Source organism: Mustelus asterias, chromosome 21 (assembly GCF_964213995.1).
Source record: "Mustelus asterias chromosome 21, sMusAst1.hap1.1, whole genome shotgun sequence".
Classification (NCBI taxonomy): Eukaryota; Metazoa; Chordata; class Chondrichthyes; order Carcharhiniformes; family Triakidae; genus Mustelus; species Mustelus asterias.
Window position 1 is genome coordinate 62,907,623 of NC_135821.1, and position 15,253 is coordinate 62,922,875.

Genomic DNA, 15,253 nt, shown 5'->3' on the forward strand with positions numbered 1-15,253 from the left:
GGGGCTGAAGGGTGGATCAGTAAATTTGCTGATGACACCAAGATTGGTGGAGTAGTGGATGAGGTGGAGGGCTGTTGTAGGCTGCAAAGAGACATAGGATGCAAAGCTGGGCTGAAAAATGGCAAATGGAGTTTAACCCTGATAAATGTGAGGTGATTCATTTTGGTAGGACTAATTTAAATGTGGATTACAGGGTCAAAGGTAGGGTTCTGAAGACTGTGGGGAACAGAGAGATCTTGGGGTTCATATCCACAGATCTCTAAAGGTTGCCACTCAAGTGGATAGAGCTGTGAAGAAGGCCTATAGTGTGTTCGCTTTTATTAACAGGGGGTTGGAGTTTAAGAGCCGTGGGGTTATGCTGCAACTGTACAGGACCTTGGTGAGACCACATTTGGAATATTGTGTGCAGTTCTGGTCACCTCACTATAAGAAGGATGTGGAAGCGCTGGAAAGAGTGCAGAGGAGATTTACCAGGATGCTGCCTGGTTTGGAGGGTAGGTCTTATGAGGAAAGGTTGAAGGAGCTAGGGCTGTTCTCTCTGGAGCGGAGGAGGCTGAGGGGAGACTTAATAGAGGTTTATAAAATGATGAAGGGGATAGATAGAGTGAACGTTCAAAGACTATTTCCTCGGGTGGATGGAGCTATTACAAGGGGGCATAACTATAGGGTTCATGGTGGGAGATACAGGAAGGATATCAGAGGTAGGTTCTTTACGCAGAGAGTGGTTGGGGTGTGGAATGGACTGCCTGCAGTGATAGTGGAGTCAGACACTTTAGGAACATTTAAGCGGTTATTGGATAGGCACATGGAGCACACCAGGATGATAGGGAGTGGGATAGCTTGATCTTGGTTTCAGATAAAGCTCGGCACAACATCGTGGGCCGAAGGGCCTGTTCTGTGCTGTACTGTTCTATGTTCTATGTTCTATGAAGCTGAGCCAATTGAGTGCGAGGGCGCGTATCCCGGGTCGGGAAGGATCGGGAGTTGGAGCCAGGAAAAGGAGTAGTTTACAGTCGCACAGTTATTCTGTTGAACCCTCTTTGTATATATCATTATTTGTTGCTTTCGCAATAAAACTTTTGTGTTCTGAAGCCTCATTGAGTCACCCTCGATTTATTATGATTTGGATGAAACATGGACAGCACTCAAGTCAAATAATAAAGCAAGAAACTTGATAAAAATGTGTTAACAGATTGCAAGTGAATATCACACATTGAAATTTCAAAGTCAAAGAAAGTTAGGGCTGGATTTTCATGGAGGAGCCAAGAATTGAGAGGTGACTTTGTTCCTGGATTGCTAACCTGCCCCCAATGGGAAGTGGAAACTTCAGCGAAGGTGAGCGGCAGATGCGTCCGGCAGCTTTGCAGGCTAATTAATGGTCAAATTGTTTTGGTCACTTCTGACACTTCACTTTTGACACACTCTGAGGAGCCAAGTCATCCAGGCCTTAGAGTCCATGGAATATTCAACATTCACTTGTTTCCTAGGCTCAAACTACCAGTGCGATTAGCCACAACTGTTCTTCTGATTTTTTTGCATAACTCTAATTTATAAATGGACTCCAGATTTGGCACAGCTCATCAAGAAAAGAATGAAATCTTTCTTATAATTGAGCAACCAGTTAGATGTCAAGTGATTGCTCTTTCCCAGTTCCCATTGGTTAAATAGCTGATGTCTCAAAGATTGCAGCACCTTCCTTTGACCTCCTGACCCTCCCAATCCCCAGCGGTTAAGGTTGAGCTATAGTCAGAGAATTGCCACAGTAACTAGAGCAAGAAATAAGGTCCTACCTCTACAATATCCCAGAGAATCAGATCCTAGCATTCATTCTTTACTTTTTACAAAACATTTTCCTCGAATATTTTTGTCCTTTTTTTTGCTTCTTTTTGGACCTCCCAATGTCCCCGAGAGATGCGGGTAAGCCTTTTCCGGATTCATCCTGTGTACCATCCGATGATTCACGTTGTCTTTCAATCTTTGTATCCCCAGGAGCCTAAAACTAATTCTTTTAACCTAAATCCAAAACTAATACTCCAGTGTATTTATAGGTTGATTACCTAAATCCTATTACCAATTCATTATTGCTGTGACGTACATATTGCATCTTTGTTTCTGTAACAAAGTACTTACAATGCTCTAATTTCCATGGTAAGAAGTCTCACAACACCAGGTTAAAGTCCAACAGGTTTATTTGGAATCACGAGCTTTCGGAGCGCTGCTCCTTCCTTAAGTGAGTGGATTTACATGTGTCTTCGATGTGACTCACCTGAAGAAGGAGCAGTGCTCCAAAAGCTCGTGATTCCAAATAAATCTGTTGGAATTTAACCTGGTGTTGTGAGACTTCTTACTGTGCCCAGTCCAACGCCGGCATCTCCACATCATGGCTAATTTCCATTGGTTGTGTTCACTGAGGAAAGAAAATACAGACAGAAAGATATGTATTCATAGAGCGAATTCCAGACATCTCAGTCAATGGACTTCTGCACTTTTCAAGTGTAGGCACTGTTGTAATGTAGGAAACGCAGCAGTCAATTTCCTTACAGCAAACGTCCACATGGGCAATGCGCTAATGATCAGATTTTTATAATGATACCGGTTGAGTGATAAATATTGGGCCTGGACATCAGGGCGAGCTCCCAAGCTTATCTTTGAATAGTGTCAAGGAATCTTTTACATGCACTTGAGAGGATAAAGAAGGCCTGGGTTTAATATCTCATCTGAAAGGTGGCACCTCCAGCAGTGCAATGCTCCATCAGTACTGCACTGGAAGTGTCACTATGCAACAGTGTTAAATGAATCTGGAAATGGTACTGTAACAGGCTGTGTTCATGTCAGCCAACACAGACACAAGATCAGTTTCAGCTGTGTCATTGCTCCCAAAGACCTTTTCATTCAGTAGATGGCCAAGTGGATCAGACCAGGAGTCGTTGTTGAGGTACTGGTCAAACTCATTCCGATCCACGTCAGCCAACAGTTCGGCGTAGCACAAATTGTCCAGGGATTCCAAGTCATTCGTTGGCGGCGGAGCTTGACATAACTGACCACAGCAGTGGGCTAAAGTTCCAAGCAATGGAGAGGGTCCCACCGCCATGCTGTGGGAACACACTGTTGTATCATGGGGGGCGGGCAATAGGTTTGTCTGGTGGGATTGACAGTACAGACTCCAGTTTGGTTGAGAATGGCTAAAAATTGGGTGAGACACGGACCAGTCCATCTCCGTCAACCCACTCCAATTTTCTGTAATGTGCGGGTGAGTGAAGTGCCCACTGGTAACTGGAGGTTGTTTCCCAAAGGGGAACATATCATTCTTGTTGGATGGTGAGTTTATTTCTGGGGTAAGAATTGGGGAAGTGGTATGGTCCATTGTCTGTGCACTGATGGGGCGTTCCTTGTCTTGATGGCCTCCTAATTCCTGTTGGTCAGTGCTATCGCTGTGAACAGAAATGCCATTCCTGTAGGGGCCACGAGTTTGGCTTTTACGCCGTGGCCTGTACTTGTAGTTGGGATACTCCAGCATGTGTTCCACCCGCAGCCTCTCTGCTTCCAGAATGTATGGCCGCTTCTGCACCACAGTGAGCGATTTCCAACATCGTCCTGGAAAATGAAAGGAGGAGACACCTTGAGATTGAATGGTGTAAGAATTGCACTTTCAGAAATAAAGAACCCATATGTTAGAGAATTTAATCACACAGAATCACAGAACCATGAAGAACATAATGGCTATTCGGTCTATTGAATCTTAATGTTATTTAATTATTCCCACTCTACTGTTCTTTCTGTATATTCCTACAATTTCTTGTTTTCCAAGTCAGTGGCTTGGAAGGGTAGTTTGAGGTAATGGTGTCCCCATGTGTCTGCTGCCCTTGTCCTTCTCGATAGTAGTGGTCATGGGTTTGGAAGGTGCTGTCTAAGGAGCCTTGGTGAATTGCTGCAGTGCATCTTATACAGGTACAGACTCCTGCTCCTGTGCATCGGTGGTGGAGGGAGTGAGTGTTTGTCAATTAAGTGGGCTGCTTTGTCCTGGATGGTGTTGAGCCTCTTGAGTGTTGTTGGAGCTGCACAGGGTATGGCCTGATTTGGGAAATCTTAACCTTAAACCTTCACAAAATATCACTGAAAATTCAAATGTAAGATGCTTTGGGGATAACTGACTTATATAGGAACAGAAGTAGATCATTTAATCCCTCAAGCCTATTAACATTCTGTGAGACAGGGCCTGACCTGTCTTTGATCTATATCACCTGATATTGTGGCTAAAGTAGGTGATTTACATTCACATAATTTTATTAATCTTTTGTGCTGGTTTGGCCAAATACGGCTGGACTTTGTTGAAGTGACTTCATCCCAAGGCATCTATCCCTTCATTGATGAATAAATTGCAAACTGGCTGATCCAGCGCTATGGTTATAAACAACTGGAGGTATATGCAAATTAGTAGACATTTGCACACTAAAGGTATAGCATAATATGATTAGCTTCTAAGATTCCAATTTACACGATGGTGCTGCCCACAAAACCAGAAGCTTCCATTGTGGGATGTATAGATGCTTGGCAGGGGATTATTGCATCTTTGTTGAACCAGCTAGTTTATTAGTCACTACCCCCGATGCTCATTCTGATTCCTGCCTCATCTAATTTCAGGTCTCTACATTAACTCAGTTTGATTTTGCAACCTAATTTGTTCAAAGAAATAATCCCTTCTGTGATTTGTTTTGCAAGATTCAGAGAAATACATAGAATTTACAGCCGAGAAACAGGCCTTTTGATCCATGGTATACCCACACGGGTCTCCTCCCACCTAACTTCATTCACACTATCAACATATTCTTCTATTCCTTTCTCTCTCATGTATGTATCTAGCTTTCCCCTAAATGTATCCAAGGGATCTGGGCGTGCAGGTCCACAGTTCCCTAAAAGTGGCAACACAAGTGGCCAAGGTGATTCAGAAGGCAGATGACATGCTTGCCTTTATCGGCCGGGGCCTTGAGTATAAGAGTTGGGAAATTTTGTTGCAGCTATGTAGAGCCTTGGTTAGGTCGCATTTGGAGTATTGTGTGCAGTTCTGGTCGGCACACTACCAGAAGGATGTGGAAGCTTTGGAGAGAGTGCAAAGAAAGTTCACCTGCAGTTTGCAGGCTCTCTTTCCCTCAACAGAATTAGGATGGCTTGATCCTACTGCCCTTCAAAGTCTTGGTGCTGTTATACAGCATAGGTCTTGGACTTTGACTTACTGACAAAACAGGAAGGACCATGAGAAAAGGAAGGCTGTTGCTGTGAACTGTCCACCACCCGAGGAAGTACAGGGAACAGAGAGAGACAGGGATTGAGGGAAGGATGATACAGCTTATTCAGTCTTCAAGTGATTAAGAAGGCATAAGGCATGCCTGCTTTCATCAGCCGGGGCATTGAATACAAGAGTTGGGAAATCATGTCGCAGCTATATAAAACCTTGCTTAGGCCCCATTTGGGGTGTTGCATGCAGTTCTTGTCATCACACTACAAGAAGGATGTGGAAGCTTTGGAGAAAGTGGAAAGAAGGTTTACCAGGATATTGCCCGGTTTTAAGGGTGTTGATTATGAGGAGAGGTTGAATAAACTAGGATGGTTTTCACTGGAAAGATAGAGGCTGAGGAGAGACCTGATAGAGGTCTACAAAATTATGAGAGGCATAGGCAGGTGGATAGTCAGAGGCTTTTTCCAAGGGTGGAAGTGTCAATTACAAGGGGCACAAGTTCAAGGTGAGAGGGGGAAAGTTTAAGGGAGATGTGCGAGGGATGTTTTTCACGCAGAGAGTCTGGGTGCCTGGAACGCGCTGCCAGAGGAGGTAGTGGAAGCAGGCACATTAGCAAGATTTAAGAGGCATCTGGATGGATACATGATTAGGGAGGAAATAGAGGGATACGGACCGAGTAAGGGCAGAAGGTTTGCTTTAGTTTAGTTAGGGCATCATGATCACCACAGGCTTGGGGGGGTCGAACGGCCTGTTCCTGAACTGTACTTTTCTTTGATCTTTGTTATTCGCCTAAACTACGTGAAGTCCCCAAACTGTAACTATCTCTGGGTAAAGATGTTTCTCTTGAGTTCCCTAATAGATTTATTAGAGTTTATATTATATTTATGCCCCCTAGTTTTTTTCGCCCAAACAAATGAAAATGTCGTTTAAAAAAATATCTTCACTGCTTCTATCCAATGAAAACTTTTCATAATCTTTAAGACTTTTATGAGGTCATCCTCCAGCCTTCTCTTTTTTTAGATACATCTCAGCAATAACAAAATTATATTTATATAGCACCAGTAATGCAATAGCCAAGGCTCTTCACAGAAGTATTATCAAACAAAGTATGACACTGAGTCAGCGTTGATATCCTTTCTTGAGTCAGCCAAAGAGTCAGCTCTTTTTCCTATGTTCTGCATCAAGGGATAGATGGCAGCACGGTGGCACAATGGTCAGCACTGCTGCCTCACAGCGCAAGGGATCTGGATTCGATTTCAAGCTTTGTGACTGTGCGGAGTCCGCACGTTCTGCCCGTATCTGTGTGGGTTTCCTCCGGATGCTCTGGTTTCCTTCCACAGTTCAAAAGACATGCTGGTTAGGTGCATTGGCCATGCTAAATTCTCCCTCAGAATACCCGAACAGGTACCAGAATGTGGCAACTAGGGGATTTTCATAGTAACTTTATTGCAGAGTTAATGTAAGCTTACTTGTGACAATAATAAATGAATAACATAAAATAGATTGTACTCCGGACTTGAGGAACTTGCTAACCAAGTTTGTTAGTGTGATCAGGGGCTGAGACGTAACATCTTGTCTCATGACCACAGTTTGTTTGACATTTATAGCCAGGGAGAACGAGTTGCAGCCTTGGGAGAGATGGCTGATATGGGAGAGATAGCTGATATATCTTTGTAGCTGAGTTTCCGTGTGGGTGACTACTGCAGCATCATCAGCAAACAGGCTGTAGTAGTCACTGAGCAGGACACAATGTGTCTGTCTCCACTTTCAGTCTTGATAGATTTGCTGGCATGTAAACCGCATTTGCTTCTGAGTACACTCGGTCTGCAAGTAGATGGAACCATGACTCTAGCCAAGACTTTCCTCATGATGCTGAGGAGTGAGCTGCTCTTGTAGATGTTGCCTTTGCTTCTGAATAGTGTGATCATTTTTGCATCACACATTTCCACTGGGATGCAGCCCACATTCCAGCAGAGAAGGAGAAGGCCTTAAAGGTGTGGAAATAAATGGGATTCTCCGTGCTTGAGCAGTTCAGTTGATTCAATCCTTGTTGGGTATCTTTCTGTTTGCTAAACCTTCTGACCTTCTCAAGTGAGGGTTCTTCATCTCACTCATCCATGACAGGAAGCTGCATGAGAGCATCAAGTGCAGATTGGGAAATGTCCACCTCACCGGAGTACAGCGCACAGTTGTGTTCGGCCCAATAGGACATCTGTTACTTCCAACAATGGGTATTTTATCATCTGGCGACTTCAGGGGCGCAAGTTTGGTGATGGCAGAGCCAAGTGCTCTCTCGAACCCCTCACACAAAGGTCACAGATTTCCATTGCCACTGGCAGATTGGATTTCCTAGCATAATTTGATCCAGGCCAGGATTTTCTGGTTCTTATTGTGGGTGGGATGGAAAATTTGATGGACCAGCCAAAAGTCCGTTGACTTTAGGCAGGGAATTTCTGGTCATGCAGAAGGGGAGCCTGGCAAATCCCAGCTCCAGCGTTTATTTGCACAGTATGTCCCTATCTTTAGCCTGGCTGTCTTGGCTAATTTCAGGCCATGGAGTGTTTCAGCTGTTGAGTTTATGTTGTGCATCATGTAGGCTTTGTTTTTTGAGTCAAGGACAGATGTCACCTCAGCTGAATAGGTCTCAAACGAGTCCTGACTGCATCCTTTACCAAATGATGCACCTGCTTCTTCATAGATGATTGAACTCAGTGACTTCCAAGCTTCATTGATATCAGTATTGGCACTTCCTGCTAACTGTTTCGTGACATTAAACCACATAAGGAAATGTTAGGTCAGATAACCAAAGCCAAGGAGGTAGGTTTTAAGGAGTGTCTTAAAGGAAGAAAGTGAGGTAGAGAGGTGGATAGGTGTAGGGAAGGGTAGTCCAGAGCTTTAGAAGGGATATATTTGCACTAGACAAGGTGTAGAGGAGATTCACCAGGCTATTGCCTAGGATGGAGTGTTTCAGCTATTGTTTTTATTCATTTATGGGACATGAACATCAATGGCTGGGCCAGCATTTATTGCCCATCCCTAGTTGACCTTTGGAAGGCAGTTGAAAGTCAACCACATTGCTGTGGCTCCGGAGTCACATGTAGGTCAGACCAGGTAAGGACGGCAGATTTCCTTCCCTAAAGGTCATTTGAGAGGCTGGCCAGAATTGTGGTTGTTTTCCTTGGAGCACAGAAGGCTGAGTGGGGACTGCATTGAGGTGTTCAAAATTACTAGGGATATAGATAGGATGGATAGGACAAAACCTTTCCCCTTAGTAGAGGGGTCAATAGCAGGGGGCAGGAGATTTAGTGGGGATTTAAGGAAAAACATTTTCACCCAAAGTGTGCTGAGAATCTGGAACTCATTGCCTGAAAGGGTGATAGAGACGGGAATCCTCACAATGTTTAAGAAGCATTTAGATGAGCACTTGAATCGCCATAGCATACAAGACTATGGACCAAGAGCTGGAAATTGGGATTAGAAAAGATAGGTGCTTGATGGTGACACAGACATGATGGGCTGAAGGGCCTCTTTCCATGCTGTAAGACTCTATGGCAGGATTCTTTAGCTGCGCTCATCCCAAAACCGGAAAATCCCATCTGACGACAACGGACCTTTGCTTGCCTACTAGGATTCCTGTGGCGGACAGGATGGGAAAGTTCCGCCCTATGACTGCCTTATGTTGGGGCCTAGTTAACTGAAGGCATTGCCACCAATGATGGAGCAATTAAAATCAAGATGCACAGGGGGCCAGAATTAGAGGAATACAACTTTCTCAGACCGATGTGAGGCTGGAGGAGATTGCAGAGGTAGAAAGGAGAAAGGCCATTGAAAACATGGATAATTTTAAAATCAGGATGTTGATTGATTGAGAGCCAATAAGGTCAGTGAGCACAGGGTTGATAGGGAAATGGGACCTAGTGCGAATTGAGACCTGGGAGTCAGAGTTTTAGATGACCCCATAGAGAGTAGAATGTGGGAGACCAGCCTGGAGTAGTTAAATCACGAAGCAACAAAGGCATGAATGAGGGTTCCAGCTGCAGGTGAGGTGAGACAGAAATGAAGACTTGTGATGTTACAGAGGTAGAAATAGGCAGTCTTAATGATGGCTCAAAATTGAGGTCAGAAGTTCATCTCAGGATCACAAGTGGCACCAAGGTTGTGAACAGACTGTCTTCGTCTAAGACAGTTGGCAGGGACTGGGATGGAATCCGTAGCTCGGAAACGGAGTTTGGAGCAATGGCCAAAAACATTAGCTTCAGTCTTCCTAACATTTAATTGAGGAAAATTTCTGCTTATCCAGTACTGGATGCCAGATAAACAGGCTGATAATTCGGTGAGGGCGCAGGAATCGAGAACGGTGATGGTGAGGTGGAGCTGGGCGTTGTCAGTGTACATGTGCAAACTAACTCTGTGCTTTTGGAAAAGTCACCCAGTGGCAGCAAGTCAATGAGAAAGGGAAGTGGGGTAGGGGGCAATGATAGACTCTTGAAGAACGCCATAGGGAATAATGTGGGAGCAGAAAGAGAAGCCATTGGCAAGTGACTCTTTCACTACGACTATATATGTAGGAATAGAACCAGGTGAGAAAAGTCCCACTCAGTTTGTGGAGTGGTGTTGGAAGGGGATGGTGGGGTCACCCAAAGACAGGTTTAAAAGGATGAGGAGGGAAAGTTGACCTTGGTTCCAGTCATATGGATGGCATCTGTGACTTTGATAAGAGGTGTTTTGGTATTCTGACAGGGGTGGGTCCCTGATTGGAGGGAATCAAACATGGAGTTCTAGGGAAGATGGGAATGGATTTGGGAGGTGATAACATGTGGAAAATTTCAACATTTGTAAAAGACAGAAAACGTGGAAGTATTGTGAACTGTAAGAAGAACAGTGATGGACTTTAGGGGGACATAGACTGTTGGATTAGGGGGAAATGTGGCAGGTTAAATTTAACACAGAAAAAATTCAAATGATGTAATGAGGAGAGGCAATATAAAATAAAGGGAATAATTCCAAAGGGACTTAAGGAACTGGGAGACCGGAACAGGGTACATTTACATAAATCAGTGAAGGTAACTGGGAGATTGGGAAAATAATGAAAATGGTATAGAGAATCTTGGGTTTTATAAGCAGAGGTGTAGAAAACAAAATAAGGAAGTTATATTAAACCTTATAAAACACTGATTCAGCCTTAACTGTGTCCAATTCTGGGCATCGCACTTTAGGAAGGATATGAAGGTTTTGGAGAAGGTGCAGAAAGATTTAGAAGGTCCAGGGACGGGGTACATCAATTATACGGATTGACTTGAGGAGCTGGGGTTGTTCTCCTTCGAGAAGAGGAGGTTGGGAGGAGATTTGATGGACATGTTCAAGATCATGAGAGGTCTAGATAGAGTAGCTAGAGAGAAACTATTCCCACTGGGGGAAGGGCTGAGAAGCAGAGGACACTGATTTAAGGTAAATGGCAAAGGAAGCTTATCATAGAATCCGTACAGTACAGAAGGAGGCCATTCGGCCCATTGCGTCTGTACCAACCACAATCCCACCCAGGCCCTAAGCAATGGTGCCATGAGGAAAATCTTTTTTTATGCAGCTTGTGGTTAGGATCTGGAATGCACTGCTGGAGAGGGTGGTGGTGGCAGATTCGTTTGCGATTTTCCAAAGGCAATTGGATAAGGAACTGAATAAAGAAGCTGCAGGGCTAGGAGGACAGGGTGGGAGAGTGGGGCTAGCTGAGTTGCTCTTGTAGAGAGCTGCCTCAGGCATGAGGGGCCAAATGATCTCCTTTTGTGCTTGAATCTTTTTATTCTTCCCCATTTCATGTTACCTCTGACTCTTTTGCCAAACACTTTAAAACGGAGCCCCCCTGACCCTCCTGCAAGTGGAAACAGTTTGTCCTTATTGAATCTGATCAAATGCTTCATGGTGCTGATGTTGTTGTTGCAATGGCGGGAGAGAGGAGATTGGTGGGATCCCAAGGGAATTTTTTGTATAAACTCTTTGACCATCTTTTTCCCCTGAGTGAATTTCTCCCAGGAATTCCTAAATGTTCCAGTTGATGCACAAACCAGACACTGTTCATGTTGTCTCACAACCAACAGCTACGAAACACAACAAAGAGGCAGTTGTGTAAACCTCCCTCCATCTATCTCTTTACCGCAACTTAGTTTTAAATAGCACCTTTAACATAATAAAATGTTACAAGATGCCTCAAAGGAATGTTATCAAATACAATTTGACCTGGAAGCACACAAGGCGATAGTAGGATGGACGATCAGGCGCTTGGTAAAAGAATCATAGAATAGATTCATAGAATCCCTACAATGCAGAAGGAGACCATTCGGCCCATCGGCTCTGCACCGACTCCTGTAACACCATGCATTTACCCCGCTGATCCCCCTAACCTACACGTTTTTGGACAGTAAGGAGCAATTTAGCATGGCCAATCCTCCTAACTCATACAACTTTGGACTGTGGGAGGAAACCCAAGCACCCAAAGGAAACTCGCGCAGACCCGGGGAGAATGTGCAAATTCCACAAAGACAGTCAATTCAAAGGCTGGAATTGAACTGGGATCCCTGGCGCTGTCCCTTGGTGTGAGTTGGGATACAGCAGTTTTCATCGATGGCACATCTGCAATGGTCATCACACAGAGTGAGCAAACTGAGCACCTGGCTTTATGCTGCTCCATATTCTATATGCGCAGATATCAGATTCCTGGACTATTTGAAATTTACACAAAACCCACTTTACATGATCAGTGTCTGGGGCCATCAGAATTGAATTTATTTACTGCCCTTGGGGATAGGAGGAGTAAACAGCACCTGATTTGTTATCCAGTGACTGTGCACATCTGGATTTGGGAATGGCTACGATACCCCTGTGGCTAAACAGTCTGCTGACACTCAGTTCTCATCGGCACATAAAGAATGGACATTTGTGCAAAAAGTCACTTGTGCACCACAGGGGTCAGGATGTTCGGCTTCTTGTTTGAACACAATATCACAAACTCAAGTGACTCTTGGGACTGGATTTTATAGGGCGGCATAGTCCCAATCACCCAGTTCAAAGGACGATGATGAACCTGCCCACCACACTGGCGGCTCTCCCTCGGCAATAGAATGCTGGGAGCAATGCTAAGCTCTTTACGGCTAGACTTCTGCCCCTGCCTCAGGAGGAATTCCCGCCATAAAAAGCCAATTGGATGGCAGGAAGCTCTGTAGTCCCGACAGTACCCCTGCTGTGGTGGTGGCCACTGGTGAGACAGCAGGCAGGACAAACAAATAGGGGCCTGGACTTAAGGTGACTCCAAAGTATTGCCAGGGCCAGGCTGGCAGACCTCGGTGAAGGGGATGAGAGGGCTGGAGGGATGATGGGGAAGGTAAAGGGGGAAGTATAATTCTGGGGTGGGGGGGGGGGGGCAGTGCGGCCTCTGATGGGCACAGGGGACCTGCAAAAAAGGGTTTCCTCTCTTGCCTGATACCTGGTGTGGGCCTGACCCTGCTGTGGGTAAAATAATGGAGGGTGTGAGATGAGGCCCTTAAGTGGTCATTAATTGATCATTTCAGTATCTCAATAGGCTCAAGGGTGGGTGGGCCACTCCACGCTGTCATCACCCCTCATTAAATTTCATACAGGTCAGGAGTGGACAGGTAGCTGGCAGGAAGATGATGGATGATACAAGCAGACCCACTAGCAAGGGAGCGTAAAATCCAGCCCTTGACGCTTCATCCCTCACTCTTAGATGGTGAATTTTGGCCAAATAGTCAGCTCTTGTAATGAGTCCACTGGACAAGAATCCAGGGGTGCTGGTGGGTGAGATGGGGTAACTGTGGCTGTGATATCCTCTAGCTACCCTGGGATTCTGAAGCCATAAGTACACTCCAACAGCTATACAAGTTCCTATCCCTTAACTCGACAGAGGCTGAGAATCAAACCTGGAATCTCCTTGTTTTGTAGGGTTAAGCCACGCACTACATTGACTGACTGATAAAACATTAATGCACTAAAATCTGTTGGTAGGCAGCATGGGTGAAGCTATGTCAGTGGAAGAGTTGGCTTTGTCCGTTTAACTTACCGAGCAATGTTACTCAAACATTCTCTAACCCTAAAAGCTGCACCGACTTTTAAGAGATGTCAGCTATGGCTCGGTTGGTAGCATCAAGCTGTCAAAGATGCCATCTTTTAGATAAGGCGTTAAACTGAAGTCCCCTCTGTCCTTTTGGGTGGATGTAAAAGATCCCTTGGCACTAATTCTGAAAGAGAGCAGGGGAGTTTTCCCTTCTGTCCTGGTCAATATTTATTTCCCCCCAAAAAATAATTAAAACAGATTGGGTGGGATTTTACAGTTTCACTTGTCCCAAAACTGTAAATTCCTGCTCGAGGTCAATGGACCTTTCCATGATCCACCCTCACCCACTCTGCTTCCTGTGTCAGGTGGGAGGGTAAAATTCCGGTTATTATCTGGTCATCTTCATTACTGTTTGTGGGACCTTGCAAAGCGCAAATTGGCTTTTGCTTTTCTTACATTTCAACAGTGACTGCATTTCAAAAAATATTTATTTTCTGGCTGAAAAGCACTTTGGGACAACCTTGGGAAAGGTGCTATAGGAATGCAAGTTTCTTATTCTTTAGACGTCAATGTTTGCATGATCACCAACTTTATATACATGGGTACATGTATATGTATGTATACAGGCATGCATTGATTTATGCAAGCCATGAAGCATAAGTATTCACACATGTAAAAACAGACACATCGGTGTACATCTAATTATTTTGCACACTTACATGCAAAGTACATGTTTTGATACACGTTTGTACACACAGTCGGTTAATGTGTTGTAGCACACCACAGGAAGAAAGAAAAGGTTTCATTTGTCTTTAAATGTACACATTATATACCATTAAAGAAATAACACAGCCAGTGTTCTACAGGGACTGACATCATACAATGTCTTAAAGATGTGGCTATTTTCTTTGAGAGAGAGTTAAGTACATAAAACACAGAACGTGGGGGCTATTCCCTGCTCTGCCAATCCTTACCCAACAGCTTGCTGAGCTCTGTGTTCTGAAGGTTGGGGTTCTTCAAAGACAGCCTCTTCCTCTCATCTTTCGCCCATACCATGAAAGCGTTCATGGGTCGGGGAATCCGGCTGATGGTGATGTGGGTCCCCCAATCCCTCGGCTGGTGAAGGGGCTCCGAGGCTTTCAGGAAGAAAGCACCGGCATCGACATAGCCTGTACTGGCAGCCCTCATCTTCATTGGCAGCTGGCAGGAGCAACCTTACTTCTACTCCTCATCCAAAAAGTCAAATCTTCTGTGGGAGCAGGTAGGATTGGGTGTTTATATCAGGTTTATTTCAGGTGTTGAAGATAGGCTCCTCCTATCATGATGACGATATAACCACCAATCCAAATCCACTCATTGGATTCAAGGCAAATATAAATAAAACCTTTAAGAACCTGTATGGGTGTTTCTTTTCTAGGTGGTCCTGAGTATCATCCTTTGCATTAGTGTTACACAGCACTTGAACTGAGTCACGATCAACTGACTCTTCAATTCCTAGTGTCCTCCATGTATTCTTTAGAATAGTTTACATTAAGAAAGTAATGTGAATGCAAAGTGCACTGGAGGTAGAGCAGTGAAATGTAGAGGATCATACAAATTTGCATGTCAAATTAGAACACTTTTCTCATGGCCCCGTGCCCACAAGCATCTAAAAAGTTTAGCCCATTAGGAAAACATGTGCTTTTCCATTCAATTGAGGAACCGCCCATATAAGGATAAGGCATTTACAAACTCTTCATCACCTACTCAAAAACAAATGCAAAAAAATAATTCAAAATTTTAAAAAGGGATGGAGATTGCTCTGGCGTCTCGTGATCCAGGTACCTGATAGACTTGGATTTCAAACCTGTCAATCAATGTGCAAGTGGAATAATTACAGTTTAGTATGTAAGAGACAAACCTCTTGAAGTATGAGAACACAAGAACTGAGAAAATAAATTATAGATGCAGGGTATGCA

The 15,253-nt window shown here is 44.4% G+C and overlaps 1 protein-coding gene across 1 annotated transcript; it reads right to left on the bottom strand.

Annotated features, from left to right (window-relative positions):
• Positions 1-2,788: 2,788 nt before the first annotated feature.
• On the bottom strand, positions 2,789-14,375 carry LOC144508901 (transcription factor Sox-7-like). The gene is made up of 3 exons (XM_078237113.1): positions 14,270-14,375; positions 3,268-3,594; positions 2,789-3,054 (listed from the first exon to the last, which is right to left on the bottom strand). The coding sequence occupies exons 1-3, from the start codon at positions 14,361-14,363 to the stop codon at positions 2,789-2,791; spliced, it is 687 nt and encodes a 228-aa protein (XP_078093239.1). The 5' UTR covers positions 14,364-14,375.
• Positions 14,376-15,253: the final 878 nt, after the last annotated feature.